General features: G+C 46.8%; 1 protein-coding gene across 1 annotated transcript; it reads right to left on the reverse strand.

Annotated features, from left to right (window-relative positions):
• Positions 1 to 19,999: 19,999 nt before the first annotated feature.
• Positions 20,000 to 21,706, reverse strand: LOC123151530 (ABC transporter F family member 4). Its single transcript, XM_044571228.1, has 2 exons — positions 21,097 to 21,706; positions 20,000 to 20,578 (listed from the first exon to the last, which is right to left on the reverse strand). The coding sequence occupies exons 1-2, from the start codon at positions 21,456 to 21,458 to the stop codon at positions 20,110 to 20,112; spliced, it is 831 nt and encodes a 276-aa protein (XP_044427163.1). The 5' UTR covers positions 21,459 to 21,706; the 3' UTR covers positions 20,000 to 20,109.
• Positions 21,707 to 22,028: the final 322 nt, after the last annotated feature.

Genomic DNA, 22,028 nt, shown 5'->3' on the forward strand with positions numbered 1-22,028 from the left:
TTATTTGGAATAGTTTCATTAATATTCGAAATAGTTTCAAGAGGAACCCAAAGCGCTTCGGGGTCACTAGAAGGTTTTCAGAGTTTATCGGGTAATACTGGGTATTATCGATAAATAATATATAGATGGAAAGTGTTTTTGAAGTTGTTGAATTAATAATAAAAGGCTCTAGTAATTGCTAGGAGGCTTTCATAATTAATTAAATATGAACGGGTCTTAAAGGCCAAGAGGTGGAAGGGAATTTGGGCCACAAGGGCCAAGAGGGGAGGCGCACCCCTTTCCCACTAGGGGGGGACGAGTTGGGGTGGGGGAAGGACTCCCCCTCCCCACTTTGGCCGGCTCAAGGAGGGGCGTTATTTCCCTCCTTGTGGCGCCCCCACCTCTCCCCTCTAATCTATATATACTAGAGGCTTTTGCACCTTTTCTCTACACAAGTCTTGGAGCCTCCTCTAGTCCTCTAGTTCTAGTTGTAGTTGGTCCTAGTTGAACAATCAGAGTTTGAGATAGATCCTCTAATCCTCATAATTAGAAACCAAGTGTGGTTCTAATCTCCTTCCTCTAATTCTCCTGCGACGATTAAGCTCTGGACGGCGAAGCACTGCCGGATCATGAAGACTGTACGCTTGCAACTAGTAGAGAGGTCGTGCTTTCGGTCTTCCGTACGAGGGACTATTCGTGGATAGTTCGAGGGATCGTTCATCCGTGGTTCAAGGGATTGCAAGTACGATCTACGACGCCTTGTCTTGTTCCGCTGCAACTCAAGAGTCGGTAACGATCGAATCCAAACCATTAATATATCTTCATATTTGTTTCTAAGTGATTGGAGGGCGGTTTTTTTTTCTTTCTACTACGTTTCCCAACACCCCTACATTACCAACATGCCCATGTGCCCCTGCATGCATCACTGACAGGCAAAAACAACAAATTTGACTTGTGGAAGAAAAGAATTCACAAAGTGAACTATAGACGAAAAAATTCATCCAGCTGACCCTTTTGTGTAGTGCCCGACAGCCAGGCGCCGCACTACACTGTGCAGCGCCTGACTGACAGGCGCTACACGCCTAGCCAGCGTCGTACCCCGACGTGTAGTGCCAGTCAGTCAGGCACTGCACAATGTAGTGTGGCGCCTAGCTGTCGAGCGCTACACAAAAGGATCAGTCGGATGATTTTTTTCGTCAACAGTTCACTTTATGAATTCTTTTCGTCCACGGGTCAAATTTGTCATTTTTGCCTCACTGACACACATGCCCATGTAACCACGAGGGTTGGCTCCAATACAAATTGTAATGCCTTGGCCAAACCCACTAGTTCACCCAACAGTTCTTGGCCGTTGCGCTTCCAATCTAAATTGGCATCACAAACTAACACCAGTCTTTCCTGCGCATTTTGTCCTTACTTGTGCACCTGAGATTAACTTTCTAGTCGTTCACCTATCCTCAAATTGCTCCAAGCCAAACACACCATTTTTGGACAATGGGTGGATTTTATTAGCTCATATGGAGTATCAAGGGGATACAAATACAAAGAGCACACACCCGACCTCTACATAGCTAAGATGCACACGGCCAACACGAACACGCACACACAAAAATCACACCGACAACTAGCAAAGTCATATGACCGAAGCTATGCCAAGGCAGATAGAAAACAAAAATAAAAGTGAGAAAAAGCAATGATAATCCACGCTGAGCAAGTGTTGATCCAAAAGAAGATGGGACAAGCGCGCGTGATCCGAACTTGGACACAGCCACACGGACTAAACGTGCATGCACTATGAAAGCGGCTTGCCAAAGACCATCCGCGGAACCAGAACCTCCGTCGATCTTCAAGTGACATTGGTCGCAGCTTGAAAGGGGGGGTGAATAGGCGATTTTTATGAAAGTCTTCAAAACGTGGAAGTTATGAAGACAAACAGTAGAGATATGCCTATTACTATGCAGCGGAAGTTAGACTACACTAGGCAAGCCATGGTCAAGTATCAACAGAGTGAAAGCACAGTGACAAATAGCTGTAGTGTAATTAGGATCAGGTAGGAAGATACTATGAAGCCAAACAGATCATACACTCACGTTGTGAAGACAAAAGATAGAACAGACATGCAATGACTTCACAATGAGTGATTAGTAAGTAAAAGGAAGTGAAGATGAAACCAGTGACTCGTTGAAGACAATGATGTGTTGGACCAGTTCCAGTTGCTGTGACAACTATACGTCTGGTTGGAGCGGCTAGGTATTTAAACCTTAGGACACACAGTCCCGGACACCCAGTCCTGAACATGCAGCTCCGGACACCAAGTCCTCACCGTATTCTCCTTGAGCTAAGGTCACATAGTCCTCGCCCAATCACTCTGGTAAGTCTTCAAGGTAGACTCCCAAACCTTCACAGACTTCGTTCACTGGCAATCCACAATGTCTCTTGGATGCTCTGAACGCGACGCCTAACCGTCTGGGGATACACAGTCCTCAAGTGTAATAAGTCTTCAGATCACACAGACAAGAAGACTTAAGTGATGCCCAATGTTCTCTGGCTCTGGTTGGTTAGGGCTTTTCTCCTCGCTAGGAATTTTCTCTCAAAGGCTTCGAGGTGGGTTGCTCTCAAACGACAAAAGCCGTGCACTGAAATCTGAGCAGCCAACCGTTTATGGTTGTAGGGGGTGGGCTATTTATAGCCACTTGGCAACCCGACCTGATTTGTCCGAAATGACCCTGGGTCACTAAGGAACTGACACGTGTCTCAACGGTCAGATTTCAAACTCTCATGGCAACTTTACTTGGGCTACAAATAAAGCTGACTTGTCCGGCTCTGGACAAGATTCGCTCTCATTGTCTTCACTCTAAGACATAGGTTTTTGGTTTAGGCATCACTTCAGTCATTCTGACTGGTTCTCCTGGACCCCACTTAACAGTACGGTGGTTCCTATGACTCAACACAAAAAGAAAAAGAACTACGAAAGATCTAAGTCTTCGAGCTCCATAGCCTTCATAATGTGTCTTCTTTTGTCATAGTCTTCAATGTGAATATCTTCATATACCACCTTTGGCTTCAATGTCTTCATACATTTTTAGGGGTCATCTCTAGTAGTGAAACCGAATCAATGAGGGACTTCTACTTGTGTTATCCTGCAATTCTCACAAACACATTAGTCCCTCAACTAGGTTTGTCGTCAATACTCCAAAACCAACTAGGGGTGGCACTAGATGCACTTACAATCTCCCCCTTTTTGGTGATTGATGACAAACTAGTTAAAGTTTTCAACGGGGAATATAGTCTGTGAAATTGTAAAGGATAAGGAATTGTCTTCATAAGTTGCAAGGGCTCCCCCTGAAGATGTGCATATAAGTTAATTTGCTTTTGGAATGCAAATGCACATGGCAGGTTGTACTTGTGGAGATCCACTTCAGCTTATGATGACAATCCACTATGCATGTGAAAGTATATGAAGATAATGACATGCATAATGGAAAATGGATGTCTGCAGAATGAGATAAGTGCGGAATTTATCTTCGCAAAACAGGGTGGCAAACAAGTAGCAGACGACCATCGAGTTTTAGTGTTACAACTCAAAGAACCAAATGAAGCAAAAACGAGAGTTGTAAGCACGAAGCAAAATATAGCAAAACATAAAGCATCCGCCCATATGGACCCGCTTGAAGACTATCAACCCATATGCTTCTCCCCTTTTTGTCAGCAAGGACCAAAAAGGTTTGAAGACATAGAGTGTCTATTCGTTCCCAGAAGCAGCAGTGTTGTTGGAGGTGTTTGGCGGTGCAGAAGAGCTTGGAGGTGCTGAAGCAGGTGGCGGTGATGTAGCATCGTCTTCTTCATCAATGATTCTGGCAGTGACTGTGGCAGCAGATGAAGAAAACTCAGAGTCTTCAAGTGATGGTGTGTTTCGCATCACAGCCCTTCTAGGAGGTGTGGTGTCAAACTTGAATCGCTCAGTGAAGCCATCCTCTTCAAGTTCAGCTTCAGTACACATCATTGATAGCCCTTTCCATGTACGACGACAGGTTTCATGAGTGACGAAAGCATTCTTGGTGGCAAGATTTCGAAGACGATTAACATCCACCAAGAGGCTTTTCATCTGACGCTTTAGCCAGTCATGATGCCTATCTTGTTTTTGATGAAGGGCCACAAGAAGCTCTCGGTTATTGAGAACACGAGCGCGCTTCTTGGGTCTTGAAGCAGTTGCACTATCAGTGGCTTCAGTTGAAGCAGGGTGCGGCGCACGTGTAGTGCCAGCCAAAGGATACACCCTGGAGATGGCTTCAACACCTTCATCGTTCTGAGTGAAGCTCTGGTGTTCTGCATTCTGAAGACTCAAAGGTTGCTTGGCAGGCTCAGGATATATAGCTTCAGCAGAGGTATCCACATCTGGCAAGAAGATCCGATGGTTGCGGGCTGAGGGCTGATATGAGATCGCAGAGTGAAGCTTGATCAGTCTCATTACCCAAGGAGCATAGTACTTTAAACCAAACAGATCTGAGCCTGATGCAGCTAGTTGGCGTATGAAGAAATCCTGTGCGTTGAAGCATTTGCCATGAAGGATACAGAATATCAGAGTCTTCATTGCACCCTCGATCTTGGCATTTGGAGAGTGCCCTTTAATAGGCCAGAGAGTCCGCCGGATAATGTGATAGATGGTTCTGGCCAGGTACTCAAAGTCTTCAACGAAGAACTCTGTTGGATAAGGAGCATCGTGGGGCAATGGCTTCATCATGGAGAGCATCTGACTCATATTTGGTTTAGGCCTCTGGAATATGCTCTCAAGAGCTTCAGTGTGTAGTGGACAGCCTTCCTCGAAGAGTTCGCCAGGAGTGGGCAGGCCGGTGAACTCAATGATATCGAATGCATTGGCTTCATGATGGACATTGCCGGTCATCCACTCCAGGGCCCAAGTCTTCGGATCTCTGTTGTATCCTTTGATGTGTAGGGTGGCATAGAATTGCAACAGAAGCTCTTCATTCCAGTGCTCTTCATCAGTTATAAACTGCAGCAGACCCACTTGCTTGAAGCAATCCAGCGCTTCCTCTAAGCAGGGCAGACCAGCAATGGCTTCAACATCAAGGCGCTTGTGCGGGAAGATGCGACCTTGGTTGTATAGGATGCATGAATAGTAGCTGCGCCGAGGATAGCTCCAGAACCTATCTGATGAAATCCTTTCCTTTGAATAGGGGTTCTTGGAGCTGTTGAAGAACGTATTGTCTGCCTTGAAGCTATTGATGTCAAAGGAGCCAGGTGCTGATGCAGGACCTGGGAACCTTGGCAGCCTTGGGACTGGCTTCTGGACATGAGGCCTGTGCTCAACATGGTAATCAAATTGAGGACCAGCAGTAGACTCAGGAACAGAAGTGTCTGGATCAGTAGCTTCGCTGTCTGCTGAAGCTTTTGATGGGGATGGCTCCACATTGGCTTCAGTGTTGGTTGTGGCAGCCTTAATATTTTCAGCCTCCGCTTGACTAGCTGGAGGGTCAGTCACAAGCACGTTCTCTTGGAGAACTGCTTCTTGGTGGAGCATTGGATTGGGCTCTTGTGGTGCTTCTTCTGCGGCTGATGCAGCTGGAATGTCTTCAGCATAGACTTGAGGCCTTGGACCTTTGCGAAGCCTGCGGAATGCAGACGACGCCTGTGGGGTTGGAGTGGGCTGGGCCTCATTGTCTTCTTCCTCTTGAGGGCGATCCGCCCATGATGCATCTTGTGCAATTGGCGTCAGAGGACGACCAATGCTGATGAGTTCGCTTTGTTCATACTGAGGAAGGGCTGCATCATCTTGTACATTGTCCTGATGGCCAATGTCTTCAGCAGCAATGGGGTCGGCTGCTGGTATGTCTTTAGCTTCAGGAGCCTCTGTGGAAGCAAGCTCATGAACTGTCAGTTGTCGTTCTGCCTTGGGGTGAACCATAGAGATAGGTTCAACTATCAAGAGCTCTGTGGGAGCAGCCCGAGATTTCTTGATCTTTCGCTTCTTCTTGCTGGGGGCAGTAGGAGAGGCTTCAGAGCTTTTCCTCTTCCTGGCTTCAGCCTCAGCAGTTCTTGTCTTCTTGAGCTCTGAAGCTGTTGACCGGCTCTTTGGCTTCGAGCCAGTAGTTGCAGTTGGAAAGACAATCGGAACTGCTTCCTGCCTTGGTGCCTCTGGTTCAGCTGGAACAGTCTTTTTCTTTTTCTTTGCGGCCATCTTGGGGTCGATGCCAGGACGCCCAAGTGCCTTGCGCTTCTCAGCCTCATTGTAGGCTTGCACACATCTTTCAGCCAGAGACTTCATCCGCTCACGTGAACCTGAGCTTCTGCACGCTTCTTCAGAAAGTTTTTCTTAAGCTCATGCAACATGATCTTGAAGCTCTTCACTTCTTGCATGCTGAGCTTGGCCATATTCTTCTTGAACTGAGCCTTTTCATGATCAATTTTCTGCTTCAGTTCAACAATGCGCTGGGCAATTGCAAGTTCTGAAGCAATAGCGCCCTGGAAGGCGATGCTGAGGCCAACGGGCAGCTGCAGATCTTCGAAGCTGATGTTTGGTGTGGCAAACCATTCATCGATGAAGTTGTGGATGATGGCAACATCAAAGAGAGGCAAATTGTTGAAGATTTCAGCTTCTTCTTTGCTCTTGATGAGCTGCTCGAGAGCGTCATCTCCAAGATCTTCATCACTTGACAGATCAATGGCTTCGCTGCGCAGAATGACAACAGTTGTGAGCTCTTTGCCGGTGTGTGGCTGAGGCACCTTGGCCTTCTGGGGCTTGGAGACGCGGATACGTCTTCAGACTGCACACTGGCTTCAGGAGGTGCAGTTGCCAATGGCTTCGCCCTTGAGATTTTTGATGAAGGGGCTGGCTTTGAAGCTTTTGGCTTCTTCGACTGCTTGGGCTTCGGTACAGCAGGAGCTTCATCAGACTCAGAGTCAGCTGGAGGGTCATTCATGGCATTCCCTTGGACTAAGATGCGGGTGATGAGGCCCTCAAGGTTGGCATACGGACCGATGATATTGGGTTCTGCGTAGCGTGTGCCATCTGCCTTTGGTGCTGAGGGACCAGGGTTAAAGTCTAACCCAAATTTCTTCTTGTTCTGCTTCGCTGATTGTTGGGAAAACTGGAAGTTGCGCTTGAACAGATTGTCGTCACAACACCAGAGGAGTGACGACGGATGTGCATCATCAGGCTGTGGCCCACGGACCATGCATGGATAGAAGCTTTGGGCAATAGCTTCATCTCTGGTCCTGGGTACAAGGTTCTTGTATAAGATGTCTCCCCACGGTCTTTTGATGGCACTTTTCTCAGCATACTCTTGGGTTGTGAAGCGGTATTTGAACCATTGTTCAGCCCAATAGCGTCGAATCCATTGGATTCGGGTCTTGCGCTGCCCATAATTCTTTTCAGGATCTGTTTTATACATTTCTGCCAGGTCTTCAGGCAGATCTTTGGAAGTTCCTCCATGTCTCTGTCTGCCCCCCTTCCTTGCTGCTGCTTCTGAAGCCATAAACTTTAACTTGAAAGGCTTCAAAACTTTCAAAGGCTTCAAAGGCTTTCTTTTGCTGGGCCAACAGGAACTGACTTCAGGAGAATTTATGTGATGCTGTAGGAATTCTGCAAATGAATGCAGACTATGAGAACCAAAGGATTCTCCCACGGACATGTACCTGTGACAGCATTAAGGTGCGAGGGAAGGGGAAGAGGTCATATGCATTCTCAGAAGATTTTGAAGATAAATCAGTTTAGAAGACATTGACCTCATTGTGCGAAGACATTCACTCATAGATAAGAAGTTGGTTCCAGATTTGTACGAACCCACAGATCAGTACAAGTGAGGAATCTAACTACTTCATGACGCACAAGTGAATATACTAGGCATGTTATGAGATGCAGATTGAGAGATCCAACTTGTGTGAAGAGAAACTTCTTATGGTAGAAAGTGACAGAACCACGAGATCAAAAGGGGCTGTGAAAAGAAGTTTTATTTACCACATTTGGAACTGCTAGACGGAGTGGGAAATGATGCCGAGCAGTTCAATCCTCCGTGCCCTAACTTGGCGACGGAAGACACCTACGGCGACGGCGGAGAGGACGATGTCCGCGGTCGGCGTGAAGACGGCGTCGGAGAGGTTGCGGCAGCGAAGCGCTTCGTCGCCGGCGTCGTCGAGAGCTAGCGGTGGCACTAGGGTTCGTGCTAGGGTGGAAGAAGAGATAGTTACCGCAATGAGTATGTATTTATAGGCATAGGGGCGGCACTGTACTATTACACAGGTGCCCCTGGTGATTCGCATCTGAGGAATGCGTGGCCAGTTTGCGGAAGTTTGGGGTTTGTTCCACGTCCCACGCACGCCTGGATTGTCGGGCGGTCGTTCCTGCTTCTCCGGATTTTATGTGGAGGAATGAGCATTGAAAATGGACTTTATGGTTGTCTCTATATCTTCTGCTGACAAGGACGTAGTGAAGACACTCAACAGTTTCAATAGAATGCATATGACTTGGAGAGATAGAGTTTGAGATAGAAAGCATAGAGAAGTTGGGGTCCGATCACATTCACTTAATTCAAAAGATTCAACACGAAGATATAGCTATAAGTGAATGTTGTAGAGGACAGAACACTAGCATATATATATATATATATATATATATATATATATATATATATATATAATCAACATAGTGAAGATAATCATGAAAATATGTTGAGTTCGAAGCCAAACCAAATGTGAAGACATTGCAAGGTAACGCCATGAGTGAAACACTTCAAAATAGAACGTTTGGTGGTGGCGTTACCCACCGTATAGGAAGTATTAGACCCAGACACGGCGCACAATTATTGTGGCGCTCTGAAGTCAAATTCCATATTAATGTATTCACACTTAGAATGTATGTCTTCATTGATTGAAGATATACTTTACTTTGTGTGTTGCACATCTAAGTCATCATATGCATAAGTGTTAGGATGTGTGCCTGATCACAGGACATTTGAGGATTTCAGGATATTTAGCTCACACCGTAACTTGCAAAACCTCTTCTCATCCAAGGGCTTGGTGAAGATATCTGCCAATTTCTCTTCAGTGTTGACGTGTATGATATCAATGTCTTCCTTCACAACATGATCTCTGAGAAAGTGATGACGAATTTCAATGTGCTTTGTCTTCGAGTGCTGAACTGGGTTGTTGACAATCTTGATGGCGCTTTCGTTGTCGCAGAAAAGTGGCACTTGCTTCAGATGAATGTCATAGTCCTTGAGTGTTTGCTTCATCCACAGAAGTTGAGCGCAGCAAGATCCAGCAGCAATGTATTCAGATTCAGCAGTGAAGAGAGATACACAGTTCTGCTTCTTTGAAGACCAACATACAAGTGATCGTCCCAGAAAGTGACATGTGCCTGATGTAGACTTGCGATCAACTTTGTCACCAGCATAATCAGCATCCGAAAATCCAACCAAATCAAACTCTGAGCCCTTTGGATACCATAATCCTAGAGTTGGGGTGTGAGCCAAATATCGAAGAATTCGCTTCACAGGTAAGTGATGCGACTCCTTTGGTGCCGCTTGAAATCGAGCACACATGCAAACACTAAGCATAATATCTGGCCTAGATGCACATAAATAAAGCAAAGAACCAATTATGGAGCAGTATACCTTTTGATCGAACTCTTTACCATTGTCGTCAGGACCTAGATGATGTTTGGCTGGCATTGGTGTTGTGAAGCCTTTGCAGTCTTGCATACCGAACTTCTTCAGGCAATCTTTGAGATACTTCTCTTGAGATATGAAGATGCCATTGAGTTGTTGTCGTATTTGAAGACCAAGGAAGAACTTCAGTTCCCCCATCATGGACATCTGATATTGCTCCTGCATCATATATCCAAACTCTTCACTGTACTTCTGATTGGTGCAGCCGAAGATAATGTCATCCACATATATTTGGCACACAAACAGTTCACCATCATATGTCTTCGTGAAAAGAGTGGGATCCAGGAAACCAGGTATGAAGCCTTTGCTCTTCAGGAAGTATTTGAGTGTGTCATACCAGGCCCTAGGGGCTTGTTTGAGGCCATACAGTGCCTTGTTGAGCTTGTATACCATGTCAGGATGTTTTGGATTTTCAAAACCAGGCGGTTGTGCAACATACACTTCTTCTTCAATCTTGCCATTGAGAAAGGCACTTTTCACATCCATTTGATATAGAAGTATGTTATGATGATTTTCATAGGCCAGCAGTATGCGTATGGCTTCAAGCCTAGCCACAGGAGCAAATGTTTCATCGAAGTCAATGCCCTCCACTTGAGTATATCCTTGAGCAACGAGACGAGCTTTGTTTCTGACAACTTGACCATGCTCATCTTGCTTGTTGCGGTATCTCCATTTGGTGCCTATTATGTTGTGCTTCCATGGATCAGGACGCTTGACCAGTTCCCATACATTATTCAGCTCAAACTGTTGAAGCTCTTCTTGCATAGCTTGAATCCATTCAGGTTCCATGAAGGCTTCTTCAACTTTCTTGGGTTCTGATATTGATACGAATGCGAAGTGCCCACAGAAATTTGCTAGCTGAGTTGCCCTTGAACGAGTGAGTGGACCAGGTGCATTGATGCTGTCAATTATTCTGTCAATCTGCACTTCATTGGCAACACGAGGATGTACAGGGTGAAGACTTTGCTCTTGCTGATCTGGGTTGTTGTTGGGAGAAATGTCTTCAGGCTGAGCATTGTCTTCATGTTGATCAGGTGCTGAGATGATAAGTTCTTCTTCAGGATGAGCTTCAGAAGGTATAATCTCTCCAGTTCCCATAAGCTTGATTGATCCACTAGCTGGAACTTCATCTAGCACATTTGGCAGTTGCTCTCTTTGTGAACCATTTGTCTCATCGAACTGCACATCCACGGTTTCAACCACTTTGTAATGAAAGAGATTGAAGACTCTGTAGAAGTGCGAATCCTTTCCATATCCAAGCATAAAGCCCTCATGTGCTTTTGGTGCAAACTTTGAGGTGTGGTGTGGGTCCTTGATCCAGCACCTTGCATCAAATACTCCGAAGTAACTGACATTTGGCTTCTTGCCAGTTAGGAGTTCATAAGATGTCTTGTTCAGAAGTTTGTGAAGATAAACACGATTGATCGTATGGCATGCAGTGTCAATGGCTTCAGTCCAGAATTTTCTTGGAGTCTTGTATTCATCTAGCATTGTTCTGGCCATCTCAATTAGTGTTCTGTTCTTGCGTTCGACGACGCCATTCTGCTGTGGTGTGTACGGAGCTGAGAATTCATGTGTGATTCCCAAGGTATCAGGATATGTATCAAGGCCAGTGTTCTTGAATTCAGTGCCATTGTCACTTCTGATGTGCTTTATCTTGGCGCCAAAATTGTTCATAGCTCGATTGGCGAAGCGTCTGAAGACATCCTGCACTTCAGTCTTGTAAAGGATTATGTGCACCCAAGTATATCTAGAGTAATCATCAACAATGACGAAGCCATAAAGGCAAGCAGTAGTAGTAAAAGTTGAGTAGTGAGTGGGACCGAAAAGATCCATGTGGAGCAGTTCGAAGGGTTGAGTAGTAGTCATGATTGTCTTTGAAGGATGTTTTGCCCTCGTCATCTTCCCTGCTTCACAGGCACCGCACAAGTGATCTTTCTTGAACTTGACGCCCTCAATGCCTATGACATGCTTCTTCTTAGCGAGGGTGTGGAGGTTCCTCATGCCAGCATGCCCAAGCCTCCGATGCCAAAGCCAGCATTCTGAAGCTTTTGCAAGAAGACATACTGCAAGTTGTGGCCCTGCTGAGAAATCTACCACGTATAGATCATCTTTTCGATACCCTTCAAACACTAGAGACTTGTCAGATTCCATTAGTACTAGGCAACGATATTTTCCAAACATTACGATCATGTTCAAATCGCAAAGCATTGAGACAGACATTAAGTTGAAACCAAGGGATTCAACAAGCATGACTTTATCCATGTGTTGATCCTTTGAGATTGCAACTCTACCTAGACCCAATACCTTACTTTTACCAGTGTCAGCAAATGTGATGTGGTTCTTGTCAGATGGACGTAAGGTTGAGTCCATAAGAAGACTTCTTTTGCCAGTCATGTGATTTGTACACCCACTGTCAATAATCCATTCTGAAGACTTTGAAGATGCTGGTGTCGTACCCTACAGTGCAGTTAGGGGGATAGGCTTCACAAAGAGAATTGTGAAGCTAAAACATTTGACGAACCAGTGGGTTATGAAAACTTAGATCCAGATTAGGACTAATAGGGAGAGTAGCATGCGATTCAGGAACGAAGTACATACTGATGCCATTCAGGCATTTTATCTTGCACCCTACAAGATTTTTAAGGTCCCCAGCAATAGCGTTAGAAGATTTTGGTTTTCTGCTGGAGCCCTTTCCCTGCAAAAGAGAGTTAGGCCTTCTTAACCACCCACATCTTCAAGGGTGGCTTAGAAGCAATAAGTCTAAGTGCAGCATCTGAGAATTTTGGCTTTGAAGCCTTAGCAAACAGTCTTGCAGGTGGACAATAGTACTCATAAGAATAAGCAGAATAATTTTTGGTCATATGAACATGACGGTTTGATGAACCGCTCTCATATTTATATGCCTGAGTATGGTTTCCCTGCAAAACATTTGCGTTAGTGTTACTCAGGTGAGTCCTCTGTTTGTATGAAGCCTTTGGACCGTATGAAGCCTTTGGTCTGAGGTTTGTCTTCTTCAAGTGAGGTGTCATGAAGACATTCACAGGAAGATTTTCCAGACACTTTTTCGGAACCCAGATCTTCTTCATAGGCGGTCCATTCCTGCAGTTAGTACCAATGTACCTGGCAAACACCTCACCATTCTGATTCTTAAACAGTATATAGTTTGCATCAAAGGATTCATCAATGATAATGGGGTTAGCACAAGTGAAGCCAGATAAATTGGATGGATCTGTTGAAGGTTCCTTTGCAGCAACCCACTTGGTTTTGGGGTACTGCTCAGGTTTCCAGTAAGAGCCATCTGCATTTATTTTCCTTACGAACCCAACACCCTCTTTCCTAGGGTTTCGGTTCAGAATCTGCTTCTTGAGGACATCACATAATGTCTGATGTCCTTTAAGACTTTTGTACATCCCTGTTTCAAGCAATGTCTCCAACCTAGCATTCTCATCAGCAATAGCAGTGGTATCCTCAGCAGAGGGGTTAGTTACCACATCAACAGTTGAAGATATTGCAACAGTTGAAGATATTGCAACAGCAGTAGTAGTGGAACATTTAGCAACAGAAGTAGCATTATCACGCTCAATGCATTTAAGACATGGTGGTTCAAATCCTTCCTGAGCGGAACTGATCTGTTCGGTGCGAAGTGACTCGTTTTCCTTTTGAAGATCTTCATGAGCCGCTCTCAATTTCTCAAGTTCTTGCTTCCTTTGAAGATAATCATAGGAAAGCTTTTCATGAGTTGTTGAGAGAGTATCAAGACGATCTTCAAGTTCCTGATACTTAACGTGAAGATTTTTTATGTCTTCAATTAAGGATTCAGATCGAGTCATTTCAGCACCCAACAGATCATCGCTTCTGTCTAACAGTTTTTGAATATGTTCCATGGCCTTTTGTTGTTCAGTTGCAATTTTAGCAAGTGTTTTGTAGCTGGGTTTTGAATCACAATCAGAGTCATCGTCACTGGATGTTTGATAGCGAGTAGTGCGTGTGTTTACCTTGGCACCGCGTGCCATGAAGCAGTAGGTAGGAGTGGAGTCGTCCTTGTCATTTACATGGGTGTCGGTGATGAAGTCATTGTCTTCAATGTTGAAGATGGACTTGGCGACGTATGTTGTAGCCAGACTTGCAATGCCAGAATCAGACTCCTCCTCAGACTCCACCTCTGCCTCCTCAGAAGCAGACTCCTCCTCAGAATCCATTTCCTTGCCAACAAACGCACGTGCCTTGCCAGATGAGCTCTTCTTGTGTGATGAAGACTTTGATGAAGACTTGGAATAAGACTTTGAGTATTTCTTCTTCGTCTTGTCGTCAGAGTCATATTCCTTGCTCTTCTTCTTCCTTCTGTTCTCATTGTCCCACTGTGGACACTCAGAGATGAAGTGTCCAGTTTTCTTGCACTTGTGGCATGTTTTTTTCTTGTAGTCATGAGCAGAAGCTTCATCATTCCTTGAGCTTGATCGTGAAGACTTTCTGAAGCCTTTCTTCTTGGTGAACTTTTGGAACTTCTTCACAAGCATTGCAAGTTCCCTTCCAATGTCTTCAGGATCATTAGAACTGCTGTCAGATTCTTCTTCAGATGAGGAAACAGCTTTTGCCTTCAAGGCACGAGTTCGCCCATAGTTTGAACCGTAGATATCTCTTTCCTCAGAAAGCTGAAACTCATGTGTGTTGAGCCTCTCGAGTACGTCAGACGGATCGAGTGTCTTGAAATCAGGACGTTCTTGAATCATTAGGGCTAGAATGTCAAACGAACTATCAAGTGATCTCAGCAGCGTCTTGACGATTTCATGCTTGGTGATCTCAGTGGCGCCGAGGGCTTGAAGCTCATTTGTGATGTCAGTGAGTCGATCAAATGTGTGCTGGACATTCTCATTGTCATTTCGCTTGAAGCGGTTGAAGAGATTGCGAAGGACACTGATTCTTTGATCTCTCTGTGTTGAGATGCCTTCATTGACCTTGGAGAGCCAGTCCCAGACCAGCTTGGATGTCTTCAAAGCACTCACACGGCCATACTGTCCTTTGGTCAAATGACCACAGATGATGTTCTTCGCAGTAGAGTCCAGTTGAACGAATTTCTTGACATCAGCAGCAGTGACACCTTCTCCAGCCTTGGGAACGCCGTTCTCGACGACATACCATAGGTCGACGTCAATAGCTTCAAGATGCATGTGCATCTTATTCTTCCAGTAGGGATATTCAGTTCCATCGAAGACGGGGCACGCAGCGGAGACTTTGATTATCCCTGCAGTCGACATAGCTAAAACTCCAGGTGGTTAAACCGAATCACACAGAACAAGGGAGCACCTTGCTTTGATACCAATTGAAAGTGCGTTATATCGACTAAAGGGGGGTGAATAGGCGATTTTTATGAAAGTCTTCAAAACGTGGAAGTTATGAAGACAAACAGTAGAGATATGCCTATTACTATGCAGCGGAAGTTAGACTACACTAGGCAAGCCATGGTCAAGTATCAACAGAGTGAAAGCACAGTGACAAATAGCTATAGTGTAATTAGGATCAGGTAGGAAGATACTATGAAGCCAAACAGATCATACACTCACGTTGTGAAGACAAAAGATAGAACAGACATGCAATGACTTCACAATGAGTGATCAGTAAGTAAAAGGAAGTGAAGATGAAACCAGTGACTCGTTGAAGACAATAATGTGTTGGACCAGTTCCAGTTGCTGTGACAACTGTACGTCTGGTTGGAGCGGCTAGGTATTTAAACCTTAGGACACACAGTCCCGGACACCCAGTCCTGAACACGTAGCTCAGGACACCAAGTCCTCACCGTATTCTCCTTGAGCTAAGGTCACATAGTCCTCGCCCAATCACTCTGGTAAGTCTTCAAGGTAGACTCCCAAACCTTCACGGACTTCGTTCACTGGCAATCCACAATGTCTCTTGGATGCTCTGAACGCGACACCTAACCGTCTGAGGATGCACAGTCCTCAAGTGTAATAAGTCTTCAGATCACACAGACAAGAAGACTTAAGTGATGCCCAATGTTCTCTGGCTCTGGGTGGTTAGGGCTTTTCTCCTCGCTAGGAATTTTCTCTCAAAGGCTTCGAGGTGGGTTGCTCTCAAACGACAAAAGCCGTGCACTAAAATCTGAGCAGCCAACCGTTTATGGTTGTAGGGGGTGGGCTATTTATAGCCACTTGGCAACCCGACCCGATTTGTCCGAAATGACCCTGGGTCACTAAGGAACTGACACGTGTTCCAACGGTCAGATTTCAAACTCTCATGGCAACTTTACTTGGGCTACAAGCAAAGCTGACTTGTCCGGCTCTGGATAAGATTCGCTCTCATTGTCTTCACTCGAAGACATGGGTTTTTGGTTTAGGCATCACTTCAGTCATTCTGACTGGTTCTCCTGGACCCCACTTAACAGTACGGTGGTTCCTATGACTCAACACAAAAAGAAAAAGAACTACGAAAGATCTAAGTCTTCGAGCTCCATAGGCTTCATAACGTGTCTTCTTTTGTCATAGTCTTCAATGTGAATATCTTCATATACCACCTTTGGCTTCAATGTCTTCATACATTTTTAGGGGTCATCTCTGGTAGTGAAACCGAATTAATGAGGGACTTCTACTTGTGTTATCCTGCAATTCTCACAAACACATTAGTCCCTCAACTAGGTTTGTCGTCAATACTCCAAAACCAACTAGGGGTGGCACTAGATGCACTTACACAGCTCAAATAGCAGGAAGAGATGGTACCACCAAAATCTCATGGAGACGCTCCAACGATCCCATGCCTCCGATGCAAGTGTTTGTCGATGGTAAATCTTAGCATGACCACAGGCCCCAGGCAATACACCACAAGCCTAAACTACGCCGCCTTGGCTGCAACAAGCCGTCAATATCATCAAACATGATTTGGCTATCTGTACCGCTATCACATCCCTAGACTACCATTGTGCACCATGTTCGCAAGGCCACCGTAGCAACAGATCATCCCTGCTTGACGACAGAAAAGCAACCGGAAAACCGCCACCAACCACTAGTCTCGCTAGCTAGGCCCAACTCCAAGATGATACCCCCAACGGGGAACACGACCCCAAGTGTCGCCATCATCTAATTCGGGCAAACCCAGACCTAGGGTTTCCCCTCAAGTGTTCTGGAAGGAAAGTCGAAGATTACATGTCGACGCCTTCATCAAGGTGGCGACGCCCATAGGCGCCATCGTCGTTGGCTTCGACCATAGTCAAAGTATGGCTTTCTCCCGCAGTTTCTATCTCCTCCAAAAATAATGAGCCTAGCTCCTCCGCCACGTCCACCTTCTTCACCACAGGACCACCACAGCCGGAGGACTGGATCCTTCTAAGCCAAAAATTCCCGAGGCAGGCCTATGAGATATGAATCAGATCAGGGACCACACCGCCCGAAGAAGACACCACGCCAGATCACAGGAACGCCGTCGCCTTGTGCACACATTCCAGCCACTGCCATGCATCTGAGCCTCCCAACGTCGACACCATGCTGCCGCCCGCCGGTGAGCGTCGCAGCCCTGCCACCCTCTCCTGCTGATCCGGCCAAGGCATCCCGTGGCCAGCCGCCACACGGATCAACCGAGGCATCTGATGGGTTGCCGCCAATGAGATCCAGGCCGGGGGTGAGAGGCCGACTTAGGGAATCACCCCGCCGCCACCATCCCCGAACTTGTATGTGCTTCGCCTGCAGGGCCTCAGGCAGCGGCGAGACGAGGAGGAGGGAAGGGAGTCCGACGGCGACACGATTGGATCTTCCCCGAGTCGTCAGAGAAGGAGGCAACGTGGGGTCAACTGAGTTGGATATGGTTCTCAAGAAGTTAAGGAAAGCCAAACACACTTAGGGTCTCTTTGATTCAAAGGATTTTCATAGGATCTTTGAAGGATTAGAATCCTTAGGAATTTTTCCTACGTTGATCGTTTGATTCGTAGGATTGAGGGGGTGTTTGTTTCCAGGGACTTTTTGTGTAGGGACTAGAAAAAGTCCCTCTTAGAGACTTTTTACCAAACGGGGAGGACTTTTTAGGGACCAAACTAGGCATTTGGGACTAAATGAAGAAGACTCTCAAGGAGAGTCTTTTTGGGACCTTTTGAGACTTTTCCAACAATGCTCCTTCATGCACCCATTGGCCCGCCACCTCATGGTGTTGTCTGATTGTTATTTTTCTATATACTAGAGGCAACATGGTCATTTAATAACCTCTAGGAAGGGACTGGGGACTTTTTAGTCTCTGAAAACAAACATGGAGGGACTTTTTAGGGACTAGGGACTTTTTAGTTGGGACTAGAAAAAGTCCTAGGACTAGAGAACCAAACACCACCTGAATCATATAGGATTTTTTTCCTAAGGATTCATTTGTATTACTCCACTCCAACCTCTTGGAAGAATTTTTTTGTTTTTCTTGTGACACAATCAAACAAACTCAAATCCTATAAAGATCCAATGGACATGTCATTCAAATCCTATGTTTTTCCCATTCCTGTGTTTTTGCAATCCTATGAATCAAAGAGGCCCTTAACTTTAAGGTTCATTTAGGATGGCTTTTGAAAAAAATACATCTAGTTGATATGAGTAGGCTGTCATTCATATTAATCCTATTAAGTTGCGATATCACGAACGGCGGGACACCACGAAACACCGTTGCCCAAATTATGCAAATCCATTGTAGGGAACAATCACTACAGATAATTTGCCGTAGGTGGAGCAATTTTTCCTTTTTTACAGCCAGCCAAGCGGCGTGACCTGCCCCAGAGACCCATACCCCACCAGACAGCGAGGCTCGGCCGCCGTACGTTCTCGGAGTATTTCAAGCAGCACCACCTCCCTGGCGAAACAGGATAAGATCAGGTCACGCCGCTTCCGCCCACCTTTCCTCCTTCGCTCGCACCCCGCTGCGCACCGCGGGGCCCAGCTGCTCCCTTTCCCCCACGCCTTTCTTTTCGTTGGCACCTTATCATCCCCTCCCCACCGCCGCCCGCCCCCACGATTCTCATTTCCTCCCACACTCCCTCTCGTACCTGAAACCCTTATCTAATCACACTTGCCGATGGAATACGACTCTTAGCAGATAAGCAAAGAGCGGGTTAGCATTAGCATAGGATGCCCCGTCCCGCTCACACACTAAACGCCTCCGGCCCCGATCGGGCGCCCGAAGAAAGCTCATCTCATCTCGTCATCTCATCGGCACGCCCCTTCGAAACCTTAAACAACATCATCATCGCACTAGATTACTACTACAGATGGGAGATCGCGCCGCTTAATTTGAATGCCCAGTCGCGGCAGAAACGTACTACTACGTGCGAGCTATACAATCAAGAGAGATTAAGAGCATGCTTGATACGTTTTAGTCTCATGACTAAAAATAGTGGGACTAAAACTTGCTAGTTTCACCCATGCTTGGATCCAAATACTGAAGAGACTAAAATCTAGTTATTAAGCATTTATTATCCTCCAAACCCTCCAATTCAGAACTAAGGAGAGGAATTAAATGAGGAGAGAGAGAGCTAATACATATTTTAGTAGGTTTCTCATGACTAAAAGATTTTAGCCTCAAGACTAGTCCTAGCCTCTCTTTAGTCAGGGGTGCTTAGAACTTTAGCCTTTAAAAAAGACTATTTTTAGTCAGACTAAAAATAGTCCCTTGTATCCAAGCACCCTTTAAGGTTGTGATCCGCCTGCTGCTTTAGTTTCCACCTCCCCAGGTTAACTAGTCCGGATCGCGCTTCTCTCCTGCTTCGTTAACCGGTGTGCCATACGTGGCGACACGTCAAAGAGCTTCTCGATTTCCACTTTTTCTATGGCAGTTATAGCTTTTGCTCTCGTGAGGATGAAGTTAATTACTCCCCTCCATTGGAAGCCATTGCTTGTGCCAGATGATCTGCATAGCGTTTGCTATTCGTCTATGTGATCTTCAACTTTATCCTTTAAAAAAAAGAACTTCAATTTTTTGGGAGGTGAAGGTTATGCCACCTCTGAAAGGAAAATGTTTTTCTTTCCGTGTGCTAAGCTTTTAGATTAGCTGGCTAATGGTAGCAATCAGCTGAAGAGAGCCTAAAGCGAGTCGCTAACAACTGGATGATGCTTATCGGATGAGGCATGCATGGGACTCATCACCCACCATTTCTGCCTCTCTGCTGCCACCAGCAAACACCGCTGGTCAGAGCAACTATTAAACCACTAACCTGTCATCAACGACATCAGCTCAACATCATTATCCTTTAATCGATGAGAACACGGTTAAGAACTTTCAGTTTGGCTGAAAGAAGCGGCCACTTCGGGTTGCCATTGCCATGTCATGCTATTGTACCAGGTGATTCAAGAAGAGGCCAACAGACAGACAAACACAACAAATTAATGTTCTCTTATATGTAGAGACCTCTTGATTATACAGTAGCAGCAGCGGCAGCAGCACCATCTCGCCAACCTAAATTCGGCCTACGTTTCAGCTAGTTGTATCCAGCGTTTTGCAGATCGGAGAGGGAGAATGACCTTGGGGATCGGAATGAGCTCGTGCTCGGATTGATGGTGTTCCTACTCATGACGCTCGCCTTCTGGGACGCGCTGTGCAGGCTGCGCGGAGGGAACCTGGGCGACGCCGGGGCCTTCTCCCTCCTGCCATTGCCGCTGCTGTTACCCTCGTCGTCGCCGTCGTCCGAGCGTTCTTCCTCCTCCTCCTCCTCCTCCTCCTCGTCCCCCTCCACCACAGTGTGGTCGAGGGAGAGGAGTGGCGGCAGGTACGTGGTGACCAGCGAGCTGCAGGAGGCCCGCCGCCGCGACCATGCCGCCAGCACGCGGCGGCGCTTGTTGAAGGGGTTCTCCGGCTTGGCGATCTCCTTGGCAGCCGCCTTGGCTGCAGCCTCCGCCAGGCTTGTGAAGGATTTGGACTTGCCGGCGTAGAAATTCGAGAGGCCCCTCCTGCGATTAATTTCATTCATCTTGGTCGGTTAATGTTCAGGGCAAACACTCCATGGGTACTAGTAATTGCATATTTGCAGAGTATTTGGCCTGTAGTCGATGCACCGCTGGGCTATTCACATGCCCGGGATTCCAGCTAATTACACACACCAAATTAAATCCATCCATGATCTTTATCTGTTTTGACTAGCAGAAACATGCTAACTTTCTCCATGGTCCGTCCTGGTAGAATGCAAAGTTCAACAGAACAGGCAGACTAGTACGCTAGTTCTGTGATCTACAGAGCTTAATGATTACACCAGAAAACACAACTGGCCGAGGAATCAGAACAGATTTTTTCCTCAAAGAAGAAAAAAAATCCATCTTTTTCTCTAAGACTGTTGGACTAAGAAATATCCTATTTGACCAAGAAAAACTTGAAGAGATCACAAACAAGATCATACAAATTTAGCAAAAACCTCCGGTAATTAATTAATAATAAAGCAAGGAGCAAGAGGATGGGGAAGAAGAAAGCTTACTTGCTGGGCAGCGCATCCTCGAGAGACTCGAGGGTCCCGAGCCCCATAGCGAGCACCTCATCCACCGGCGCCTCGCTCTCCACCTCCTCCTCCTCTCCCTCCTCCTTCTCCGACGTGGAGTCCTCCCCGATCGAGGAGCTATCCGAGGAGGCCGCCCCGATCGAGGAGGCATCCGAGAGCGCCTCCTCCAGCTCCCGCAGCTCCTCCCTCCCAACCTCCTCCCCCTCCTCCTCAACGTAGAACCCGTTGGGGCCGCCGCCACGATTCGTCTCCGGCTCCTCCGAATCCGACCGCTGCTTCCCCTTCCCCGCGCCACGGAACCCGTGCCCCCGCGCCATCCCCGGCGCCAGCGCCGTCGACATGCGCGCACCCGCAGCTAGCTAAGCAAGATCCAGCGAAAATCACGGAGGATCACGCGCGGATCGGCGGGTGGGTGCGTCCGCCGAGAGATTGACCACGCCGAGCCGGAGCGCACAGACGAGGACAAGAAATCTTCGAGAGAGAGAGAAGGAAAGAGAGAGGTGGAGAGAGAAGGGAAGGGAGGATTGGATAGAGATGCTGAGCTAGGCCAGGACTATTTTTTTTGCTGGGAGCTAGGCCAGGACTAGCAAAGGAAAAACAGGGGGGCGTTTTCTATAGTTACAGGACGACCCCGCAGCGGTCCATGCGCCGGGTCCAGGCGTGCGAGCCTGGCGCAGGAGGTGGCCGGTCTCTGTCCGCCTGGCGCGTGGGCCACCCGCGGTGGCACCGCTCTCCATGGACTCGGTGTACATATGGCGGGCTGACCTGAAGACATACCGGTATTGCTGTACGTGATACGGTAGAGCGTATGGTATACGGGGTGAGTATACATACGGTGGGCGTACGTGTGCGATCCGGCTTGGTCTCCTGGGCCGGTCGCACGTGTGGGCCGCGGCCGGGAAGCGTGTGCC

The sequence above is a fragment of the Triticum aestivum genome, chromosome 7A (genome assembly GCF_018294505.1).
Source record: "Triticum aestivum cultivar Chinese Spring chromosome 7A, IWGSC CS RefSeq v2.1, whole genome shotgun sequence".
Lineage (NCBI taxonomy): Eukaryota > Viridiplantae > Streptophyta > Magnoliopsida > Poales > Poaceae > Triticum > Triticum aestivum.